The sequence below is a fragment of the Pseudonaja textilis genome, chromosome 15 (assembly GCF_049901715.1).
Source record: "Pseudonaja textilis isolate UNSWEBS1 chromosome 15, rPseTex1.2, whole genome shotgun sequence".
In the NCBI taxonomy this organism is placed as follows: Eukaryota; Metazoa; Chordata; class Lepidosauria; order Squamata; family Elapidae; genus Pseudonaja; species Pseudonaja textilis.
In genome coordinates, this window is record NC_142004.1 from 11,494,616 (window position 1) to 11,518,618 (window position 24,003).

At 49.4% G+C, this 24,003-nt stretch overlaps 1 protein-coding gene across 1 annotated transcript in view; it reads right to left on the reverse strand.

Moving 5' to 3' along the window:
* Positions 1–24,003, reverse strand: part of BCR (BCR activator of RhoGEF and GTPase) — a 66,702-nt gene that overhangs the window by 10,013 nt on the left and 32,686 nt on the right. Inside the window, exons 6-19 of the mRNA XM_087913530.1 lie at positions 23,299–23,406; positions 22,351–22,411; positions 21,840–21,892; positions 20,882–21,022; positions 10,236–10,357; positions 9,443–9,611; positions 8,407–8,526; positions 6,480–6,555; positions 5,912–6,016; positions 4,902–4,976; positions 4,534–4,631; positions 2,967–3,098; positions 1,434–1,493; positions 569–678 (exon numbers count right to left, since the gene is read on the reverse strand). Of these exons, the coding sequence (XP_087769656.1) occupies positions 569–678; positions 1,434–1,493; positions 2,967–3,098; positions 4,534–4,631; positions 4,902–4,976; positions 5,912–6,016; positions 6,480–6,555; positions 8,407–8,526; positions 9,443–9,611; positions 10,236–10,357; positions 20,882–21,022; positions 21,840–21,892; positions 22,351–22,411; positions 23,299–23,406 (1,430 nt within the window). The remainder of the gene's footprint in view (positions 1–568; positions 679–1,433; positions 1,494–2,966; positions 3,099–4,533; positions 4,632–4,901; positions 4,977–5,911; positions 6,017–6,479; positions 6,556–8,406; positions 8,527–9,442; positions 9,612–10,235; positions 10,358–20,881; positions 21,023–21,839; positions 21,893–22,350; positions 22,412–23,298; positions 23,407–24,003) is intronic.

Here is a 24,003-nt window from a genome sequence, read left to right on the forward strand (position 1 = left end):
GCACTGCTGCTCCAGAGGCCGTGAAATGGAAGCTGGTGGGCCCCATGTCCCCTCAGACCACCCTCTTTGCCCCTCTGCTTTACGAGTAGCAGCACCAGCAGCACGTCCTCCTCCTGGCTAAGGAGAGCAGGACTTCAAGGCAGAGGATCTCATGGGCTGAGGGACCGAAGTCGACGGACGTGCCAAAGCTGAGGAAACGGACAACCCTTCCTCACCAAAAGCTGGTGTGTTGGTGCAAAAGGGCCTAGGAGACAAAACTGTGAGGTGACAGGAACTGAGATCTGACCATGCTCCTGTAAGGGGGTCAAAGTCCTTCAGATATTTGGTGGGAAATGGTGAACCATGATTGTTGGGCCCCCCAAAACAACCTATTGTGCTCTCTCTAGTCTGTGGGCCTTAATTCTCAGGACCAGGAAGAGGAAAGCATAAAAGGGATTTCTCTCTCTCTCTCAGCCCAACTTATTGATTGTAAGTTTAAAATATCCCCACAGCAAATGAAGGAAGGAAGGAAGGAAAGAAGGGAGGGAGGAAGGAAGGAAGGAAGGAAGGAAGGAAGGAAGGAACTTACTTGGTGACAACTCCAATCTTTACTCCAAATACTCCTGTTTGTTTTCGAGATGGCATCCTCTTTAGACTGAACTCTCTGCTTGTGAACTTCACGGAGAGCTTCACTTCGACCTTGGAAAGAAAGAAACTCTCAGTTCCTTGTTCCAGGTTATGCTGGACCCTCCCCCCGGGGGCTGCTGAGGACAGGCAGCAAAAGGGGGCCTTGGGGAGAAGCCCCCATGCTCAGGCCAAGGAGGGCCACTCTGGCATTCTTCACCCACTAAGCCCAGAAGGAACAAAAACAGCAAAGCTACAAAAGAGGGAAGCATCTAAGCAAGAAAACCTAACCCATCATCAATTAAAAGGGCTTCTTTTAATTAAAATATGCAATAGGTCAGCAAATATTTTTCTGTGTTTTCACAGTACAGAGTAATATTTCATAAAAGGTCAGTTTCCCGTATTCCCTATATAAATAACCTTTATGCTGATGGCTTTAGCTCTGATCGGTCCTTGCTTTGCTCATTTTATTTTAGTATGATTTTCCAGGTATTGTTTCTTTGGGCATAAGCTGCTCTCCAAATAAGAGACTAAAGAGTTATAACGGGATAATTGAGCAAAGGTGATTCTATTATTCATCATTAATGTCCGTATAAGGAGTTAGATGGCTGACTGCTTCTTTTCAGCAAAGGTAACAGACTTAATTCTGACAAGCGGCATCGTAACGTGTGTGCAAACCTGAAGAACTGAAGATGCTTCTTGGATGAGAAGTGAAATGTTTTCAAAGGGGAAAAAAAACCCAAGGAAGTCCCGTTGCCTTTTAGAAGAAAGCACCTTTGGGACAACCGTGACTTGCGTGGTTGAGGATCTCCACCAACCTGCCTCCTTACCCCATTCATGAAGATGACCGTGCGTTGCCAGTCCTTGTCTTGCAAGGTTTGGGGGTCCAGCTGAAAAACACAGTGAGCCAGTATTAAACCCCTCCCTCCACTCAAGGGGCCAAATCCAGAGACTTTGCTACTTACAGAAAATTACAAGGCAGACCACAAAAATCATTCACAAAGAAAACCTGAAGTAAGATTAAACTTTGTCCCGTACAAAGTTCCAGCTGAAAACACACCCCCTTTTATCCCCTGTGGGGTGTGGCTCAATGACTCAGCTCACTCTCTGACCCTCCCACGCCTCCTACGTTGCTGCTCACGTTTCTTCCTACGACGCTGCTTAGGATCAAGCCAACATTCTTCCTCTTGACTCCCTGTCAGGGGCTGCTCCGATATGCCTTCCTCCTGATTAATCTCAGGCTGTTCCTCTTGGTTGTCTGATGAAACCTGAGGCATTATCAGGGAGGAAGGCATTGCCAGAGAGGAAGGTCCTGGGGAGGAAGGCATTCCCAGTTCCTCCTCCTCATCTTCCAAGTCCTCTTCCTCATTCTCATTCCCGAGCACAGGCTCGGGAATCGGAGCCACAACACGGTCATAAGTCAAAACATCCTCAAAGGTCCATCTCATTCTGGGCACCCTTTCTTTGAACTATTACCGTCTGGCAGATGGTACAGGATAATAAAAATAAGGACAAATAGGCTGAAAAACAGCTTCTATCCCAGGGCAGTAGCTCTTTTGAATTCTGGCAATATTAATGCAATATTAATTGTATAGAATGCAATTGCCCTTTCCCCTCTTTGGAAGAGCTTTAAGAAAGTTTGAAACATTCTCCTTCTGCCTTAAGAAAGTTCAAAACATCTTCAAAGGTCCATCTCATCCTGGGCACCCTTTTTTTGAACGATTACCATCTGGCAGACGGTACAGGATAATACAAACAAGCACAAATAGGCTGAAAAACAGCTTCTATCCGAGAACAGCAGGGGCGGGATTCAGCCGGTTCGGGCGAACTGATGTTAAATTTACATCTGGTTTGCCAAACTGGTAGTTGAACTGACTGGCTGGCCCCGCCCACCCCTCCCTTCCACACAGCTGGTTTTGGATGCAGGCCAGTCTGCACGGAGGCTCGGGAGGACGAAAAACGCCCCCCTCGGAAGTTCCAGTAGGCCACGCCCACCAGGAAAAATCTTGGGATTTGTGAATCTCACCCCTGCAGAACAGGAACCATACTGAATTCCACTGTATAGTGTAATACTAAGGCAGTCTGAGGGGTTTTCAATTCAGTTGTATAGAATGTGAAGGATGTGTGTTTTTGTTTTATTTTATAGTTTTTTTAATGTAGGATGTACACTGAAAATGGCATTTAATTTCCTTGTACGAGGGGCAATGACAATGAAGTAAACTAAAGCCAAGGACTACCTCAATGTGCAATTTCACTTCAGGTTAAGTGGAAATTAAACGCGCCTCCTCCTCCTCCTCCTCACTGGCATGCAATTCCAAGGTCAACCGCTCCCCCCACCAAGCCACGGCATTTCCCCCCCCCACCTGGATTTGGCCTTTGCCCATAATGCGGTCCGTGGTCTCGCCGTCTTCTTTGGTGAGCTTGCTCTTGTGGTAGCATTTCTCGTAGCAGAGGATCCGCAGCGTCTGGGAGCCCTCCAGTTCTATCTCAAACTCCTGCGGGGAAGAAGGCAAGAGCTATGGGGCAATGGGGCTCAGGCTGGTCTTTCCATTGCAGCCCCCACAAACTCTCCATTTCCAGAAGGTCCTGCAATGACCCTCAGGAACACAAACTCTACAGCTTTGGACAGGAGACAACAGCCAAGGCGTCTCCTCCAAAGCATTGTGAGGTCTTCTCACTGCGCCAGCCTCAAATTGGGATATTTTGCTAATTCTTCGCGGCTTTCTTTCCAAGATTCACGGCTGAATCCAAAGTCCTTCAAACCCCCTCGGCTCAGCTCCTTCTTCACTAGGAGCCCTGGAGAACCTGAGACCAAGTGTGCTACGTCTCCCAGCCAGCCAACACAGCTTGCAAGCAGCCCCTTTTCTGGGCAAGGGGCAGAAGTCAGTTACTCACTTTTACGGCTGGCTAGGAAATGCCTTTTGTTAAATCACGATAAAAACAGTTTGAGAAAAATAAAACCGTCATGCAAACTCAGCAAAGAAGAACCATTTTGACAGGGGCACCATATACAAATTAAGACAGACATGGATAAGATAAAGATTTTTTAAAAAGATATATCACCCAATCATTTTATTCATTTAATTCATACTTACTACCAGTTTATTTATTGTCCTGAAATTGCTTGTACCCCCCCCCTCCCAATGCTCAATACTGGATTGGATCTAATGCAATACTAGATCCATTTATTCTAAAGAGTAATTGATCTGTCAATCAGCCTTACTGGTTTTCTTACGAAACCAAAATTTTGTGCCTTAGCACAGTGGCCCCCAACCTTTTTTGTGCCACGGTCCAGTACCGGCATCACAAAATGATCCGTGGCCCGGTACCGGCATCAACACGCATGACAAGGCAAGGCGAGCCGAGCGACCGGCCAGGCAGCCGTCCCCCGCTTCTCCCCGCCACCTTCAACTCCTCCTTTGTACCTTTGTCGATGGGCTTCGGGATGGCTTCGGGACGGTCGCTCGGCTCGCCTTGCCTTGGGTGCTGAAAGAATCCTCGCGCCTTAGTTTCGTTTGAAGCACCACCACCCCGGTCGATGAAACTAAGGCGCGAGGATTCCTTCAGGACGCCCTTTCAACCGGAAAAGCTCACCCGGAAGCACTTTCTCGTCAAACAAGATGGCGGCACCCAGCAAACCGGCGGCCCGGTAGGAAATGTTCCACGGACGGTACCGGTCCACGGCCCGGTGGTTGGGGACCCCTGCCTTAGCATACAAATGGCTTTTATTCCGCAATGCTCCCTATTTGGAGGAAGGCTGCTGCCCCCTCCTTCCCTCCATCCAAGGGAGGATTTCTTAGGTCCACTGAACCCTGAAAGGACCCCCTCACCTCCCACCTCCAGCCAGGGCACAAGGCAAGAAGGAAGTGCCTGAAAGCTCAGCCACTTAGGTGCACAGATCCTCTTGCTGCCAGCACTGCTCCCACCTACCTCATTCCAGTTGGGCTCTGCGGTGTCTCTGTAAACTCTGGTTTTGGCCTTGTTCACAAAGTACCCGAAGGAATCCACTTCGAGGGTGCAGTACAAGCCTGTTGAAGAGGCAGAGGCCACAACTGTGGTAAGGGTCCCCTGGGGCTGCAGGGGGTCTCGGCCTACCCAACAGGCTGCACTGGGCAGCCTTCGGATCAGGAGGGCACGTCGCTCCTCCGCCATGCTCCGTGGGCTTTCTCCCACTGAGCCCCCACCCATCCCCGGCCGCTTGGACTGTAAACCAGACCTGAAGTTCAGGCCTGATTTTAAGCATTGAGGAGGGCACCCTGCCCGTCCCATTGGCCCACCTGCCGGGCATCTACACTCACTGGAGCTCTGCTTGAAGCCAGTGGCAGAATGGACAATCACGTTCAGGAAGCCGTAGAGGCCGGAGGGTTCGTCATCTGTGTCAGAGAGAAACAAGGGGGCGATGGGGGCAGCTCCATGGGGCTCGCCAGAGCAAGGTGGAAATTCCACATTAGGGAGGGAGGGGCGAGATTTACACCTTCAAAGTCCCCAGGTTTGGTAACCGTTACGTTGTTGCTTGAGAAACCCAAAAGCGTCAATTTCGTTCTATAATTATAATTTTAGTGTTCCAATTGTTCTAAACAAACCTTTCAAAATCCCTTCCCAAATCCACTGATCAGGTTAAAGGTAATCCTCAACTTCCATCCACAATTGGGATCGGAACCACCGCCACTAAGTGAGGTGCCCACTCAGTGGATCAAATCCAATTTTATGAGTTTTTTTTTTTTTTTTTGCTGGCCATTAAGTGAATCACCCTGCATGCTAAGTGAATCATGTGGTTGCTAAGTGAATCCAACTCTCCCCATTGACTTTGCTTGTTGGAAGTCAGTTGGGAAGACCACCAACGGCAACCATGTCGTCACAAATGCATGCCTGAATTTGGATCGTGTGACCACAGAGGTCTTAAAGGTAAGGGACTGGTTGGAAAGTCACTTTTTCAGTGCTGTCGTAACTTCGAACAGTCACTAAAGAAATGACTGTAAGTGGAGGACTACCTGTAGCTGTTTATCATCAGGCGCCGGCAAACTCTTTCCAGGGACTGCAGGGAGGGGCCTTCCCCACAGAATGGGAGGAAGGAGGGCCCGTCCCATGGGCGCCTCCCCAGGCCCAACCCGCCCCTCCTTCCTCCCAGCCCCCCTTCCTTGGGGAGGAGGGCAGCCCACTTAGTCCAGGAGCCCCCTTGACTTCATGCCCCAAAGGTCACCGCAGGGGCTGGGCGGAGGGGGCCTGGCTCCCTTCAGCGGTGGGTGAAGCTCGCAGGAGATCGGTGCATGGCAGGGTCGGAGGGGTCGGTCCCGTCTCGCACACTCACCTTCTTTGTTAATGGTGAGGGGAATGTGATGCACCGTCTGAAGCTTCACACAAGAATTTGTCAGCATCTGGAGTTCCACTGATGTCAGCGAAAAGCTTTTGAAGCCTGCAGGCCAGAGGAGATTCACACACTTGGGGGCCCGGAGACTCCTTTGCTCCCCCAGGCTTGGAAGCGGGAAAGGGCCGTCTGGGGCTCTGGGAGTTCCTGCTGGGAAGACCTGGGACCCCCCCTCCACTCCCTTCCAACTGGGGGGACAATGCAAAGCCTTCGGCCCAGGGGACAAGGAGCCTTCGCTTGCAACAAGAAGCCTGGCCCACCCCAGAGGCCAGTGTGGTGGGGGGATACGGAGCCAGACGCCCACCCGTGAGGCTTGGTGGAAGGAGAAGCGCTAGGAGAGACTTCTGTGGCCAGCAGGGACCAGTCAAGCCCACCTCCACCTTCGCCCTTCCCCCAGCCCATGCAAGGAACTGGCCTGCGCTGCTCCTCCCTGGGCAGAAGGACCGGCCTTGGCACACCCCAAATGCCACTTGGCCAACCCACAAGGAGAGGATCTGGCCGGGGCACGTACATTTCTTCTGCTGCTCTCGGACGATCTCTCGCCACTCGGCCCGTTCGTAGTCCGAGGAGATGAGGAAGGTGTAGCTCTAAGGGAGAAGAAGAAGAAGCAGGTTGCAACGCAGAGAAACCACAATCCCCAAATTGTGTGGTTTTATCCAGCAATGCTGCATGTCCAAAATCTACGCTAGAAGTTTCCTGTCTCAGCCTCTGGTGCTTTGACTTTACCGAAATAATTAAAGTATGATGTGTGGATCCCAAGATGCATAAGCTTTTATATTCTAGAATCTACTACGCAGAAACTACACCATAAACAATAATGAAGAGTATGAAATAATAGCCACAACGTATATAAACATGAGAAGCAAGACTCTGAGGACTCTGTTTCATATAATTTTGGGTAAATTCTCTACCCAGAAGTTTTGCAATGGACTCATCAGTGTATTTAATATCCTTCTGGGGAATACAGACAGTCTTTGCCTTACATGAGGCACAGTGGCGCAGTGGTTATAGTGCAGTACTGCAGGCTGCTTCTGCTGACTGCCACCTGCCTGCAATTTGGTAGTTCGAATCTCACCAGGCTCCAGGTTGACTCAGCCTTCTGTCCTTCTGAGGTGGGTAAAATGAGGACCCAGATTGCTGGGGGCAACAGGCTGTAAACAGCTTAGAAAGGGCTGTAAAAATACTATATAAGTCTAAGGGCTATTGCTACTGCTACAGCCACAGTCGGACCCAGAGATTCTGCTGCTAATCAGAACCTTTTTATTAGATCGATCACTGCAGTTGCTCACTGGATCACGTGATTAAGAAAATCCAGCTTCTGCCATTGACTTTGTTGAGAGGCAGTTGGGAAGGTCACACAGGCCTATCGCGTGACTTGGGGTGCCACAACTGTCACAACTCTGGCCAAAAGCCTGGATTCTGGGAACATGACCGCAGGAATACTATGGTAGTTATAAGGGTGAGGACCAGTCATAAGCCACTGTTTTCAGTGTCATGGTCATTTCTGAATGGTTGTTAAATGCATTATTGTAAGTCAAGGACTACCTCTGTATAAAAGTGTGGGGAGAAAAGGAGTGCTCTGTAAAGCAGGCGGATCTCTTGATGCGACTGTCAGAGCTCTGAGGACGCCCAGGGCGAGAAGCTTGGTGGGGTGGCACAGGAGCCATGACCCTGCTACAGAGTGGCATCTCCTCTTGGTCTGCCTGGCCAAGAGTGGCTGAAGATCTCCAGCCTAGAAGTCCTGTAGCCCCTCAAGGCTGGAGATCTCCAGCTGCTCTGGCCAGGCAGACTGGACACGGGCTGGAGTAGAGGCTGAACAGGAGGCTAAAATCACCTGGGAGTAACGTAGGTGCCCATCTTTCCTGACACGATTCCCAGAGCCCAGGACCAGGCTTGACTGCGGCAAGCCCCTCTCCTTTCAAAGCCCTGAGGGGGGGCTGGCTGGAAGTTAAGAGTGCCAATCTGCTTGCCCCCCCAGCCAGACACACCCCCCGCCCCCTGCCAAAGGCGACTGACTGGTGGGCTGATGCATTACAGCCCAGCTGAAGCAAGCCAAGTGTCTCGGGATTCCATGCCAGGGACGGTTGAAATGTAAAACCCTCCAGAGGTGCCCAATTCCGGGACGACTGGTCAGAAGAGGAGCTTCCGTGTCACGTCCAAGGCAGCCTTTCCTGTGCCCGGATCTTAAGCAGGCCAAGGCAGAGGAAGTCACCAATGCCAAGCTGTAGAATCAGGAAGCGGTGACAGCGTTTCATGAGGAGAGCTCAAGAGACAGGCCACATCCTTTGCTCCTGATCTCGGGATGGGCGCCACACGCTTCCGTAAATAACTCTTTGCACCTGGGAAATGGGCATGTGGGATGGGCCACCCAGGCCCAACCGGAGGGTTCTGAGAGAAACCCGGAAAGACAGCCTTAGAAATCTGGGAGACCAACTCACTTTGCCATGGCGATTGTGCACTCGGAAGGCCATGTTAGGAGACATCAGGAGAAGCAAGGATTCCTGCTCGGACAGCTTCTTCTTCAACCGCTCCAAGTTCTTGCTTCCCTTGTTCGCTTTCTGAGGGGGAGAGAAGGCCAGACAGAGATTGAGTTCACAACTCAAGGGTGGCGGGGGACCCAGCCTCTCGCTTCCTCAGACGACACGGGGTCTGAGCAGGGTCTGGTTCCATACAACCCATCGGGCCTTCTTAGGCCGAGTCCTCCTTCCTCTGGAAGCAGCACCAATCAGGGCTCTGATTTCCTACTGTCTGGAGGGGGGCGCAGAGTATTCAGGTATTCAGCCGGTTTGGGCCGGTTCTGACGTACCGGTAGGGGAAATTTTGAGTCGTCAGAGAACCGGCAAATACCTCCTCTGGCTGGCCCAGCTCAACCCCGCCCACCCTCCCCTGCCCTCTCCTGCCCTATATTCCCTTGCGTTTTAGCTCAGCTGACTCGTGCCGCAGAGCAAATTGCTGCGCCACAGCTGAGCTAAAAAACGGCTCACCTCACGAGGGCTGAAAGAGAGAGCGGTTTTTGAGTGCTCTGTGCGCGCATGAAGCGTGTAGGAAAAAATGTGGACTCCCACCTCTGAGGGGGCGGAGGAGGAGGAAGGTCATTTCCTGCCTCTGTGGTCATACGGATAAGCACAAAGAAAACGACGGGACTCTGTTGCACTCCTGGCCACTAAAAAGTTGAGGTTTCCACAGCACCAAATGCGCTCCGCATTCCCGGTTGAACCATAGCTGAAACTATTGTAAGCCGGCCGGCCTTTGTGTGCAGGGCTCCCATTAGGCTAACCTGCCTTGGAGGAAAGCAGTGGTGCAGCTGCCCTGCTTGCTTTAAGGGTGGTTAGCTAACCCGGCCCCTCTAGGCATTCCCAGGAGCCAGAGTCCCCAAGCAAATACGCATTACTTAATCTAGGTTTGTCTGTCTGTCCAGTAGTAAAGAGTTGGTAGCCTGCTACCCCTTACCCCGCCCCACCCCACTCCTTCTACCTTTTCACGTTGGATGTCGCTCTTGAGTTGGGAGATCTTGATCTTCATGGCATCCAGCTCCTCGTCTGGCACAAGAGAGACGTTTGGCACCGTCTCCGAGTCATCCACCATCTGGAAGCTGAGATCCGAGAGCGGGATGTACCACTTACAGTCATACTGCTGGCTCTTCCTGCAAAGGTGAGAAGGACGAAGGTGAATGGCTCAACCCTGACCTCATCCGTCCCCAGCCCCCAGCGAGAGGAGGGGAAGCCAACCGCAGGCATTGGCTCTGGGGGGCTGTGCCTGCAGCTGGGCAAGGGGGGCCCCCCTCTCTCTTGCACACGGTTCAAACTGCTCCCCTTTCTCCATCCATACCTCGATAGCCCTGAGCCTGGCCTTGGGAGCCCATCAGTTAAACTCAACGCCCCCCCCACCCCGCTCCCTGGAAAACCGATAAAAACGTGTTAGATTTGGTTGCAAAGAAGCTTCTCGTGGGCAGCTGCAGGGATTTTTGGGGATGCCTCATAAAAACATCACTTTCCAATGATGCAAACTTTCTTTGCAATTTCTGCCTCAAAAACATCACATAAACTCCAACGCTGCAGGTCTACCTGGGGGTTGGTCAGGACCTGGGCTCTAAAGTGGAGCTCCCTTTCCTCCCTTAGAAAGAGAGAGACCCCCAACAGAGTTCTGAAATGCTACTTTTGCCCCCGGGCGTCCGTCCCCAAGGACCTTCTCCCAGGGCTTCCTTCTGCTGCCCCACCCCAGTCACAGCTCCTCCCCCCCGCAATAACTGCTCCCACGGGGGGCTCACCCTCCAATCTGCTTCTTAAGCTTGGCGCAGAGGAACAAATCCGTGAAGAGAAAGACGTGACGCAGCTTCCGAGATCCCTCCACCAGCTCCACCATGAAACTGTCCTTCAGGAGTTGACGGTGCTGCCAGGAAAAGGAGTCGGGCCAGTTAGCTAGAAAAGAAGGGACGGCGAACTGGCCACACCCCGCCGTGTTTTTATTAGAGGGGGCACCCAGAGGTAGCCTATGCCGGTCTAGGGAAGGAAAAAGTGGCCAGCAGAAAGCCATAATCAGACTATGGAGGAACTCGGCCAAGATGAAAAGGAAGCCCTTCCGTTTTGAGCTTTTTGATCAGAGCAGATATGAAACCAAGGAAAAGCCAGAGAAGGGCAGCCAAGAAGGGCAACCCAGTAGGCAGAAGGAGTGGTGCAACTCCGGTCTAGGAGAGTAAGAAGCCGCTACTCTGGAGATGCTGGGTTAAGAGCAACCACTTGACTACCCGACTTGTCCCAAAGCAGCCCAGGGGGACTCAGAAGTGGCTCGTGACAGATGAGGGTCACAGCCTGCTTTTCTAACTCTTTATTTCCAACCTGGAAAAACTCTGACTTCTTTCTCTGAAGTGAGGGAGAAAACTCAGAATGTTGAAACCTGGCTGTGTAATGATGGGACCAAGTTTGAAGGACCTCAAGAACTGAAGGAAGCTCAAACCAAACCTGGCTACTTGTTGTCCACCGGTGGGCCCCTCTCCATGCTCAGTGCTGCTGCATCACATCCAATCCATAACAAATGAAACCAGAAGAGTCGTTTTATTCTTGGTTTGGCTGACGTCAACTGGCCGAAGTTCAACACAAATAAAGAGTTCCCAAGTCGGTGATACTTAAAAACAATTATAGTACTCAAGGGTCCCAGCACCCTTGAAACTGCCCAGTTTATGCCTCAAGTTCTGCACAAAACTCTAGACATGCAGATATTTTATTCAACGCTGAGAAGACCTGGAACAGTCATTTCGAACTTGCAATACTCTGGATAGCCAGGAATATTATGCCCAACACCACAACCTATCTTTCTCGGTCAGCCTTTTGAACTTGAGAAAGGTTCGCCTGCTCAGAATCCATCACTCAGCCCCCAAAGGATCTTTGCTCGCTGCCAAGCTAGAGCGTTCCTCCCGCTCACCAAACCAGCATGGAGTCTTCTGCCCCGGTGCAATTCTTTTCCTGCCTTTCTCTCTCTCTCTCTCTCTCTCTCTCTCTCTCTCTCCGTTTCAGTTACTGCAGTCACTGACTCCCTTCCAAGATGGCAAAGTCTAAGAGATCTTACCCACCTGTGGATCTTACCCACCATTCAGAATTTTGTCAGGAGGGAATACAGGGGCAGCTGGGGAGAACTTCAGCCTCTCTCACTCACCAGGGGCAGAAAAGAGGAAGGCAGCATCGCAGAGCTGGGGCGGAAAGAAGGAGCTGCCAGGCCAGGTTTCTTCCATGATTCGGCACAAGTGAGGAAAAACACCACGGATTCCACCTTGGCATTCTCTGATTGCGCAGTGAGTGAACTAAAGTCACCTTTAGGCAGGGTGTGTCCAAATCCTTGCTTGTGGCAGAAAGTCTAAAGTAGCAGGACTGTCCTTAAGCTATTTATTGCTCACCTGGGGACTTTTATTACTTTGAGATCCCTCAGTGAGAGGACGCGTCTGCTGAAGAAATCCGGGGAGATAGGGTTCCTTATTAAAATTGGAAAGTTGAAAGAAAAGTCCTTTTTACCCCAATTACTGGCTGCATGCTACGGCCAGTTAAGCCACGTTCAACGCGGTTCACTTTTTCAGTTGCTCCAAACAAATTCAGAGAAGCCAGAAAACCAGCACCAGCACCTAACCTCTCCAAGCAGGTGACAAGTCAGGGAATGTAACCAGGCAGCTCATGATTTCGGGACATTTGCACTCCAATCGCTTGATGAAAATCTCAAGGCAAAGTTAAGCCTAATATTAAATCATATAAGGTCAAAAGTAGGCATGACTGATCCTGGTTGGCATCTGAATGGGGGACCTTTTAAAATGTCCACGGCTTTTTGGCTAAACCAGGACATGAAAAACATCCTGGAAGAAAGGAGTGGCAAACCCCACTTCCATATCACCCCAAGAAAACATCAAGGGAGCATCCAGGTATGTTATAGGGAGTCAAGATGAAGATGAAGACTTTACTTCATCTTTTATTTTCAAGATATTTGAAGCAGAACTAATCCAAGGCCCCGTATTTCCAGGAGGAGGAGGAATGGGGTAATTTCCTATTATCTCTTCACTTCCACAAGAGACGAATGTACAAAGACGCTGGTAGCCTTTCTATCCAAGATGGTTCGTCATCCATCCACCATCACCCAAGACTAGGCACGCACGCCCCCAACTACCTCTATTCCAACCACAACTGGCCTTAAATGCAAGCTACTCAAATGCAAGAAGCCTTGTGAATAAAATACCTGAATTTCTCCTGTTACTAAATATGGCTAAATTCGACATTATATTTGTCTGTGAAACATGGCTCAACGCATCTCTCCCTGACTCCATTACCTCAGTAAGAGACTATCATGTTTACCGATCAGATCATGAAATCCGTAGAGGAGGTGGTATTGCTATCTTCTGTAAAAAGTCCCTACATCTAAAAAAACATCCAAGTTACCCAAGAGCATGCTCTTCCTGAAACCATTATCTGTGAACTGATCTTAAATATCACATTTCAGTTCTTACTAGGTTACAGAGCCTCCGATTATGACATCGAACACATAAACAAGCTAAATACACTACTAACATGGGCAGCATCCTGCCCACACACTTTTATCTTTCTTGGTGACTTCAATCTACCTCATATTAACTGAACCCTAAACGAATGTACAACTGAACCCATACATGCAACCTTCTACAATGCTGTAACAAATCTGGGACTGGAACAACTAGTAACCAACAACACTAGACTTAACAACTGCCTCGATCTCATCTTCTGCAATAGTTTGAATTCAATATACAGAATACAAAGAACCCTTTTCCAACAGTGACCACAACGTGATTGACTTTTGTCTCAACATATGTCCACACAAAAATCATCACAACGACAAAATCCCCAATTATAACTTCAAAAAAGGCAACTACGATCTTATAATCAACAATCTCTCTTCCCTTGATTGGCAATTTCTATTCACTGGATGCAATACTGTTGAAGACCATTACAACATATTCTTACTAGAAATCAAGAGAGTCATCAAACTATATGTAGCAAAAACAACTCCCAAAACCAGGAAAAACAGATTACCCATAACAATAAGGAAGCTTCAATCCAAAAAGAGATCACTTTGGCAAAAAAACAAATCTGGTCACATTGCCAACTTCAAAAGCCAATACAAAAATTTATGTCACCGGATAAAGACTGAATGCACCAATTATCACATTAAACAAGAGGAAAACCTTCTATGCACCAATTCCACCAGCGCTTTCTACAATTTTGTGAACAACAAACTAAAAGACTCAAGGTCCATCCCACCCCTGAAAGGACCTAATGCTAAAGACTGCAATGACGACACCATTACAGCCCCCACCTATTTAATACGTTCTTTGGCTCAGTATTTGTAAACAGCAATGGATCATGCCCAGTATTTCCTAGTCGAGCCACTACAACTACAATGATCTAATACATATCGATTTTACAAAAGACAATGATGAAAAAGCACTACACAAGCTAAAACCATCTCTGTCTATTGGACCGGACGGAGTATGTGCCTACTTCTTAAAAAAGCTATCCACAGCCATAGCCGAACCTCTAAGCATAATCTTTGAAAAATCTTTCAGGACCAGCTCCTCGCGTAACCTATGGTCACAAGCCACAGCCATCCCCATCTTCAAAAAGGGAGACCCCAGCCTAGTTGAAAATTATAGACCAATCTCTTTATGCTGCATCAGCTGTAAAGTTATGGAATCAATTATCAACCAATCCATTATCTTCCACTTAGAGATAAACAACCTACTCTCTAATAAACAATTTGGTTTCAGAAAAAACCTATCCTGTAATCTGCAACTCTTACACTGCAAAAACATATGGACTACACAACTCGATCAGGGCAAAGCAATAGACGCAATCTAGACAGACTTCTATAAAGCCTTTGATTCAGTGGTACACGACAAACTACTACTAAAACTAAAATCTTATGGTATCTCTGGACACCTGCATAACTGGATAGAAGCATTCCTGTCAAACAGACAACAACTGGTCAAACTTGGGAACATCCTACAAATTCTGTACCTGTCAACAGTGGTGTCCCCCAAGGCAGTGTTTTAGGACCAACTCTCTTCATACTCTACATAAATAACCTCTGTGATCATATTAAGAACAACTGCATTCTCTTCGCTGATGATATAAACCACAGACAATAAAAAGACCTTGACTATGTATCAGAATGGTCAATCAAATGGCAACTTCAAATTTCAACAAATAAATGCTCTGTCTTACATATTGGCAAAAAAAATCAGAAAATAAAATACAAACTAAATAGTCAAGACCTTGTTGAGGATCCAAACTCTGTCAAGGACCTTGGAGTACTCATTTCTAATGATCTAAGTGCTAGAGCCCACTGTAACCACATAGCCAAAAAGGCATTAAGAGTTGTTAATCTAATCCTACGTAGCTTCTTCTCTGGTAATATCACACTACTAACTAGAGCATACAAAACATTTGCTAGATCTATACTTGACTACAGCTCATCAGTCTGGAACCCATATCATGTATCTGATATTAACACAATTGAGAAAGTCCAGAAATATTTCACAAGGGGATTTCTCCACTCCTCTACTCATTGCAGAATACCTTGTGCCACCAGACTTGAAACTCTAGACCTAGAAAACCTAGAACTACGCCCCCTTCGGTCCGATCTAAATATAGTATATAAAATCATACTTTGCAATGTCCAACCTGCAAATGAATACTTCAGCTTCAATCAAAACAATACAAGAGCACACAATAGATACAAACTCAAGGTTAACCACACCAAACTCAATTGCAGAAAATATGACTTCAGCAACAGAGTGGTCAATGCCTGGAATACTCTACCTCAGTGGCCCCCAACCTTTTTTGAACCAGGGACCGGTTTCACGACTATTTATTCTTCCACGGACCGGTACCTGAGTAACGCGAGACTCCATCGCCATCGGGACAGCTCTTCATTCGAAGCCGCCACCCCCTTCGACGAAACTAAGGCACGAGCACCCAAACGCTGCTTTCCAACCGAAAACCCAGAAGCAACCGAAAACCCGGAAGCGCCATCGAAACATGATGGTGGCGCCCAAGCTTTGCGGCCCGGTAAAAAATGATCCACGGACCGGTACCGGTCCAGGGACCGGTGGTTGGGGACCCCTGCTCTACCTGACTCTGTGGTTTCTTCCCCAAACCCCAAAAACTTTAACCTTAGACTGTCTTACTATTGACCTCACCCCTTTCCTAAGAGGCCTGTAGGGGGCGTGCATAAGTGCACCAATCCTGCCTAACGTCCCTGTCCTATTGTTTCATTTTATTTTTCTTTTAAGTATCCATCTCATGTATTAAAAGCTATGTTTGTTCTTATACCTGTATCTTGTAAATGATTGACAAATCAAATAAATAAATAAATAGTTGGAGGGGTGTGGATCTGGCCTATCTTATCTTTAGGGAAGGGTGGTAGAAACTATGAGGGTTTTTTTTAAAGAACAACAACAACAAAACAGCAGATGGAATCGGTTTCCCTATGGCGTAAACCCATTATTCCCACACTCTGAGGAATCATGTTCTCTGAGCCGAAGAGTCTCTTTTTGGGGCTCTCCGCTCACGCTTCCTTGGTCAACCGGCCAAGTGGAAGTAATGGCTGAAGTGGAGGGAACTGTGCATCCCATTTCCCTCTAAGCGGCAAAGGCAGGCCAGAGAAGATCAACCCAGGAACAAACACAGCGAGTGAAGGCACACTGGGTGTCAAAGAGATACACAACTGGGACTCGGCTAGGTGCAAGGGAAAGAAAGAGTGACGTTCTCGAAATCAGTTGCCCCAGGTGAATCTGGGGCATTTGATAGAAATGAGATACCTGGGCTTGGAATAACCTTAGATTTGGGTTGGTGGGAGGAAATGTTTGTTCAATTTCTATAGCCACCCCCCCTCAAACAAATGACTCTGGGAAGTGAGCAATCATCACATTAATCACAAACACAATAGAAAAACGAACAAACAAGCATAGCATCTGAGTAAAATTATAATCCACAGAGGCTAAGGTAAACAGGAAATGGAGCCCCTAACCCACTTGGGGCCCTAGGCTGAAGCACAAAAGCCAGCTCTTCAAAGCTTTGTGAAAGGTTGGCGGAGTTGGGGCAGGTCTCTAGGGCAGAAAAGCAGGCCTCCTGGGCCCCAAAGCAGCCACTCCTTGGCTAATGGGACTTGGAGCAAGCCCACCAGAGTGGATGGGTCAAAATCGGTCGGACCATTGGACGCTGGTTGGTGGCTTATGCAGTGGTTATTAAGTTTCCTCTTTCAGCAGGTCAAAATTATGGCCAGCAAGAAGCTTTTAGGGTTAGAAGCAGAAGTGCTCTTGGAGACCCTCCAGGCAAGCTTCAGGGAAGTATCTCTGGTTAAATACTTGTTAATCTTCAAACTCCCCTTCAGGAAACACCCTTGAGGTTGCCATCCAGCATGCTCAATTCATTTCCGAGGCCACCAACATAGCAAACTCCCCAAGCGCCGTCCATGCGCGACATTCCAAGCATTCATTGGTAACCGAACTCTGGCAAGCAGAGCTTCCTCCTGTGCCCTCCCTCAAAAGCTCCAGGGCTGCACAAATGAGAACAGCCTGCAGAGCCGACTTTCTCAGCTAAATGGAGTTCAAGGATGCAAAACTCCCTATTTTCCTGCCTGCGGCAAATGGACCATAGACAGAGCTTTAGAAAGTACCAGTCCTGCAGCTTTATTATTGGTTCATGCTTGTCCAAACGAAGCAAAGCCAAAACGGGTTGCAAGGGAGGGGCAGAGAGTACGCAGAAGTTTCATCCGTGCTGCATCTGCTCTGCTCGCCAGCCCACCCCCCCGCAAGCACCCCCAACTCTCCAGCAGTTTCAGGTCTACAGGGATACTTGGAAAGACTAGAGGGCTGCTCCCTAGAATGCCAAGAAGCCCTGTTCTCGCTCTTGAGGCGAAAATGCTTCAAATGCAGCAGTTGATCAGAAGATTTCCAAGACCTCCCCACGACTCAGAAATTACCCTTTGGGGACAATGACTTGGCACCCAGAGCCTGGAACAAACCGAAGGCCATCAGTTGCAATCTCAAGACAGATACAGATAAACGTCGGCACCCGTACGCAAGAACTCTCTGAACCATGGCTTCTCCGCTATGGCAGCTCGAAGAGGTGTGGATTTCAATTCCCACAATTCTCCAGCCAGCTCTAGGAGCTGAAGTCCACATCTCTTCAGGTTGCCAAGGGGGATAAACTCTGCCCTGAATGGAGCTGAAGTCTGGGTGGAGGAGTAACTGAGGGTTGGCCAGACTCCCAGGCTGCTTCTGCCAGTGCTGACACAAACGCTCTTTTAAAACATGTCCGAGTGAAGGGGAGTTTTAGAGACCGGCTTCTGGCTTTAAAAACAGAATTCCTGGCTAGGTTGTGTCCAAAAACCCCTTCATGGGTCTCAGTTTAAGCACCATATTATAGAAGAAAAATAGCAAATAAATGTTGGATATACTGGGACCTATTGGAAAATTATCAAGGGGAATTTAAACTTCAGATCAAGAGAACAATTAATAGCGGAAGGATATACTGCGATTACCAACGGCTGTCCCATTTACAATTATCTGAAAGTCTTAAAATGGATAAAAAGATTTGTGGCACAGAGCAAAGTAAGCCAAAATTTCAAATGCAATTGTGTATGAACATGTATTTGCAGAGGAAAGCAGGTTAAAGAAGGTATGATAAGGTTGCAATTTACAGCTGGAAATTATGTGGTTAAGAGTTGAAACTGACATTGTATTATGATCCCAAAGAGATTTTTTAAAAATAAAATGATATAAGTTGCTAAATGAGGACAGATAAATTATCTAGAACAGGAGTCTCCAACCTTTTGGACCTCAAGGACCACCAAACTCATAATTTTAAATCCCGCGGACCACTAACTGGTCCTGTGGGCATGGCATAATTTGTGGGTGTGGCTTGGTGGTCATGTGACTGGCTGGGCATGGCTTGTATGTAAATATTATAAATATTTATATAAATATTGAATTTTTTATTAAAAAAGAACAACTTTTACCCAAAATCAGGCAAAGCAGGCAGGTAGATTGAGTTGCTCATAGAATCACAGACCCATTCAGTGATCTATTTATCTGCCATCGGCTAGCTCAGCCTGTCACATAAAATTTGCTTGCCGTGAGTCTGCACTGAATAATAGAAGCTTTAGTCCTAAGAGAGGTTCGGCTGTGCTTAAAAGCAGAGCCGAAGATCTAAAGACTAGCTAGAAAGCAAGAAATCCAACCATTTCCTGCTTTCTAGCCAATCTAAATCTCCAGACACAGCAGAACAGATGATGGTCGGAAAAAGGAAAAATAGCAATTTAGCAGGCAAGTTTGCCAGGTAAGGAGTGAGTGGGCCGGGAGGGTTCCCGCGGGCCATGTGGGCGGTGCAGCTTTGTGTTTCTGCGCAGCCTGGATTAATTGCTTTGGGGGAGTCGGGTGCTCTGGGGGTGAGATTTCTCTGTGGCCCACCAAAATTTTCTCGTGGCCCGCCAGTGGGCCATGGCCCGCTGGTTGGCGACTGCAGATCTAGAATGTATAAAGGCACTTCAAATGTATGTCGGAAAGATGTAAGACATGAAGGAATATTTTATCATGCCTGGTAAACTTGCAAAAAGTTTTAAAAATGGAATATTTAAAAAAGGAATATTTTATCACGCCTGGTAAACTTGCAAAAAGTTTTAAAAATGGATCCAAATACCGATTTTGAAACAGGGAATTTTAAAGATGAATATTAAATTGAAGCCAAAACGTTTAGGATTAATGGACGGTTAGAAAAAAAATCCTTGGAAGACTATTTCGGTATATGACCTCAGCAGTGAGACTGCCATGTGCACAGAGGTAGAGAGAGATGGAGGCCCTAGGGAGGAGAGACTGGTGAAGAGTCACAGAGATTTACTAAATAAAAAATAAATAAAATTGTGATTTTGCTGAAAAGGATAAAAACTTATTTGGATCAGAAAAAAGTCATGACCGACATTCACTGCTGGTTGGAAGCCCTTCATAGACTTTTTACATAAAGACAAAAAGAAAAAAAAAGGGGAATTTGTGAACGATGGTTTTGACAATTAGAGGGGACAGACTGTAGAAAGACGGTCCAGGTGATGATACTCTTCACAGACAAAGAGAGTAAAACATATTCATACTTATAATTGCTGTGAAGAATGTTGGGAACCACTACAAATAGTCCTCGACTTACAACAGTTCATTTAGTGGCCGTTCAAAGTTACCGTGGCAATGAACAGAGGGCCGTTTCCCACACGATCACTGCCGCTTCCTGATCAAAATCCAGGTGCTTCTCGGCAATGGGTGGTTCATACTTAGGACGGTCGCAGTGCCCTGGGGTCACGTGATCCCCTTTGGCAAGCAAAGCCAATGGGGAAGCCGGATTCACTTAACGACTGTGTCTCTAACTTTTAAAAACTGCAGTGATTCACTTAACAACCGTGGCAAGGAAGGTCGTAAAATGGAGCAAAATCCACTGAACAAATGTCTTGCTTAGAAATTTTGGGCTCCATTTGTGATCTTAAGTTGATCTGTACTTTATGTTTCTTTCCTTTTTTCCTTTTTTTCTTTCTTTCTACTGGTTTGTGTTGGGTGCTTTTATCTTCTTGTTCATAATCCAATATAATTTTAATAAAAGTCATATATGCCAAAATCCTTGGGATTTGTCCTGGTTTAGCTCTGTTCTGATGACTCTCCAGGCTCCCTTCACCCTTTTCAGTCCCTGCGGGAAGTTGGCCCCCTCCCACCCTGGACGTGTGGACCCTGGGCAGGCAAGAGCTTCTCCGGGGCTTCTGGGCTGGGGCGCCTGGCCCATTGCAGGCCACGCAGAGAGCCCAAAGCCTGGCTCGGCTCTCAGCTTTTCCCCAAGCCCCAACAGGCTGGGGTCCCTTGTGCCCAAGAGCCCATCCCTGGCTGCCCTTTAGAGGGTCTCCCCTCCGCCCCTCTTTCTCCCCTGCGCCCTATAATCCCCTCTGCAAAGGGGAAACAGCCGCTGAGCCGAGCTGGGTGGCTGCGTTCATACCAGGGAGTCCAGCGTTTGAGTCAGGCCGGCTCATACGCCCCCCCCCACCCCGAGGAGGCCACCCCCCAGCAAGGACTGCCAGGTGCTGCTGGGCCGAGGGCCTCGCTGCCCTCCAGGGGTTCAACATGCAGCCATATCGTTGGCAAGAAAGGAGGCGGCTGCCAACCGAGTGCACCTCAAGAGCCAAAGCCGGGGAGCAGAAACGGCGGCTGGCCTGCGAGAGCGACGGGTCTGTCTCCGGCCCCAGCACGGCCTCCTGCCCGACCAGAGCTCTTGCAGGCCGCAAGCGGTCACCCCTTCTGGGAAGTCCTGCTAACCTGGCCAAAGGCAGCCTGCCTCGCTGGGCAAAGCGGGTGCCAGGCGCCAGCTGGGCACTCACCTCCCCCTTCTGGACAGTCATGGATTGCCTCCTGGGCGTGATCTCCTCGTTGATGCTGGAGAGGAAGTTCTGGGAGATGCGCAGGGCGTCCTGCAGGAGCAGGTAGTCGGGGTGGCTGGATGGGGTGTGCTTCAGCAGATCCTGCCCGTCAGGAGAAGAAAGACCCTCAGAGCGCAGCCCTGGCAGTCTGGGGGCTTCACTCCTGAAGGCTTTCCTGCCTAACCCAAAGCTTAGATCCAGACTCCTCCTCCTCCTCCTCCTCCTCCATGGAGGAACCGAGCCTCCCAGACAGATGGCTGCCCAGGCCTGCTTGAGCCCCCCACCCCATGACCTCCCTCTCACGGGTCCCAGTCCGTTCGGATGTGTTTCTCCTCCTACGCTGCTCCTCCTAACCGTTGCACCTGAAGCGCCAGGAAGCCAGAGCTGGAGTTATCTTGACATCTTGCTTCATCTCAGCTCAGAGCCGAGAAGAAAACCTGCACAAGTGACCAAGCCCAGGGATTCTCCATGGGGTGGGATTTGTGGCTCTGCGTGGAGCAGTAGCTGCACAGGCGCCCTGATGCTCCAAGCCCTTCAAGGCAGCCTCTTTTCCTGTCAGCAGTGTTGCTTTTACAGATCCTCCACCCCAACTTCTTCTCCTGGGGTGTCTTGCCTGCCCCTCACTCTCCTACCCCAACCAGGAGTCATTTGAATGCGACCCAGTGTGCTGTGGGAACCCAACCTCTACTTGCGCTGTACGAAGCAGCCATCACGTTCGGCCAAAAGGATGCGGCGTGGAGCATGTCAGGTGATGGGAACACCTGTGCTTTGCTCCCCTGCGTTCCTGCACGTCTGGTCGCTCTTGCCACCCCCTTTGTGTTATTTCTTGCTGGTGTGCTCTGACTTCTCTGAAAACGAAGCAGCCCCCCCCGATTTCCAGCAGAAAAGCCAACGGCAAGGAATATTCACGGCAACTTACGTGGAGCACAAGCGTGCTGCGTGTGACTCGATCCACCGGCTTGTAGAGGAGAGCTATGGGGAAGTAAAGGAGAAATAGAAGCTGTAGGGCAACCCAATTCTCTGGGGAGGAAAACCATCCAAAGGGAGGAGGAAAGGGGTCCTAAGCAGAAGATGGCTCGTGAGAAAAACCCCTTCTTTGACGAATAGGCCTTCTGCAATATCCTTTGCGATTCACCTCTGCTACTCCACGGCTAGCCAAGCCCTTCTCATTCCCTGCACCCTGGATTGCTATGGGAGGCAGTCCCCCCTTTTGCAAGGTCATTCTAACAGTTAGCAATTTGGCTGATCCAAAAAGACAAAAAAACCCAACCAAAGCAGTCGGCCCTTCTTATACACGTCCTTGCAGAACAAAACACGAAGCAAAACAGTGCAACCCCTGGCCCCACGTGGAGCTCCTTCCAGGGTGGGGTGGGATTGTTGTTGTCCGCACAGCCCAAATCTCAAATCCACCGGGGTACCACAGGACTTACTTTCCAAGGAGTTTTTTGTTGTCTGGTCTCTTGCATCCTTGGAGCTTCTAGCTCGGAGGTTCTGCAAAAGATGAGCGAGACTCATGAAGCTCAGGTTAACTTTCTTCAGCCTGCATCGCGGACTTGCCAGCTGTTCCTCGTCTGGCAACAGATGCTGCCTGATTCGCGTCAGATGAGCCACACGATCTTCCAGCACAGAAAGCAACAGCTCAGAGGTTACACTTCCTGTCCTAATGGTGGCCACCACCTCCATGCAGGTTTTCCCCTGCAATTTAGCGGGGGGCACTCAAGGAGTAGCTCAGAGAAACCAGCTGGGATTTCAGGAAGCCAGGGAGGCCTCGGTGCCTTAGAAGCAGCCCCTGGAGGCCAACGAAAGAGCAGGCGCTGCTGGACCTCAATCTGCTCTCAAGTGTCCTTCAAGCCCAATTGAGGGATTTCTGGAAGGTTTTGGGCCCTCTGCTATCTCACCTTGCAGGTAATTGGTGGGGGGGGGAGGCAGGATTTTGCTTGGAGGGAAAGTATTTATCTGATAAAAGCCACCCTGGGAGGAATTCTTGAAATCCTTTATTGGCTAAGAGAAAAAGGGAGTCCATTCTCCTCCCACAGCCAAAACTTGAGTTGGGATGGGTCAAAATCCAGGCCAGGTTTCCCAGGTTCCAATAACAGCCCACAAATTATTTGGCTTCTGTAGAGGGTCCCTGGGGGGGCGGGGTGTATGCCAGGAAAAAGCCCCCCCCCTGCACCAGGGCTTCTGGCCATCCTCACCGCTGAGAGACTCGTAGAACCTGCAACCACCAGCTCCATTGTGGGTTTAACCCAGGCGAGGTGGAGGCAGAGGAGTCGCATCAGATCCCTACGAGGACACATACACCCCATGCGGGCGGCCATTGTGCAGGAAGAGGCGAGGGCTCTGCACACACCCCGCGCACGTCGCCCGGCTTCGCTCACCTCCGAGATCTCTGCAAACTGCGCGTTGGCCTGGCAACACTTCTCGGCCGTCTCTATGGCAACCTCGTAATTATCCACAAAGGCCCGGTACACTCCCAGCTGGCTGGCCTGTGGGGGGCAAAGGCGGAATGAGACCCAGAGACGGACGCCAGCAGCCATCACCCGCTCAGGGATCGGGGGCAGCGGAGTACCCCTCCAGGCGAGATGCCTTTGCCCGCCCTGGCAGGTGCCCCCAAACCGATGGTTGGGCCAGAAGGGGGAGACACCGGCCCCAGACTGGCCCCATTGCCTTTGGCACCCCCAGGAGGAGGAGGCCCCTCTTTGATGGGAAGGTCCTGCAGGTCGAAAGCTGGCCAGTTGCCTGCTCTTCCTTCGGGAAAGAACGAATGACAGTCCGGCAAGGCCGACCCACTCGCAGCGACTGAGGAATGCTTTACACCTGGGGGTGGGAGTGCTGGCCCACACGGCACCACCGGGGCAGCCTCTGCAACCGGATGGCCTCCTCGGAGTAGGAGATTCATGGCCCATAAAGCACTTCTGACATTGTAAAATGCCTCCCCCCCCCTTCACAATCCCATGGCAACCAGCCTGCATTTATGACCGGTAGTTGATTGGCACCCCTTTTGCCAGTTTCAGCACAAAATTGAAGCGCCCACCATTTGGAAGAATGAGTTCGCTTTATGACTGCACTGTTCACTTCATAAC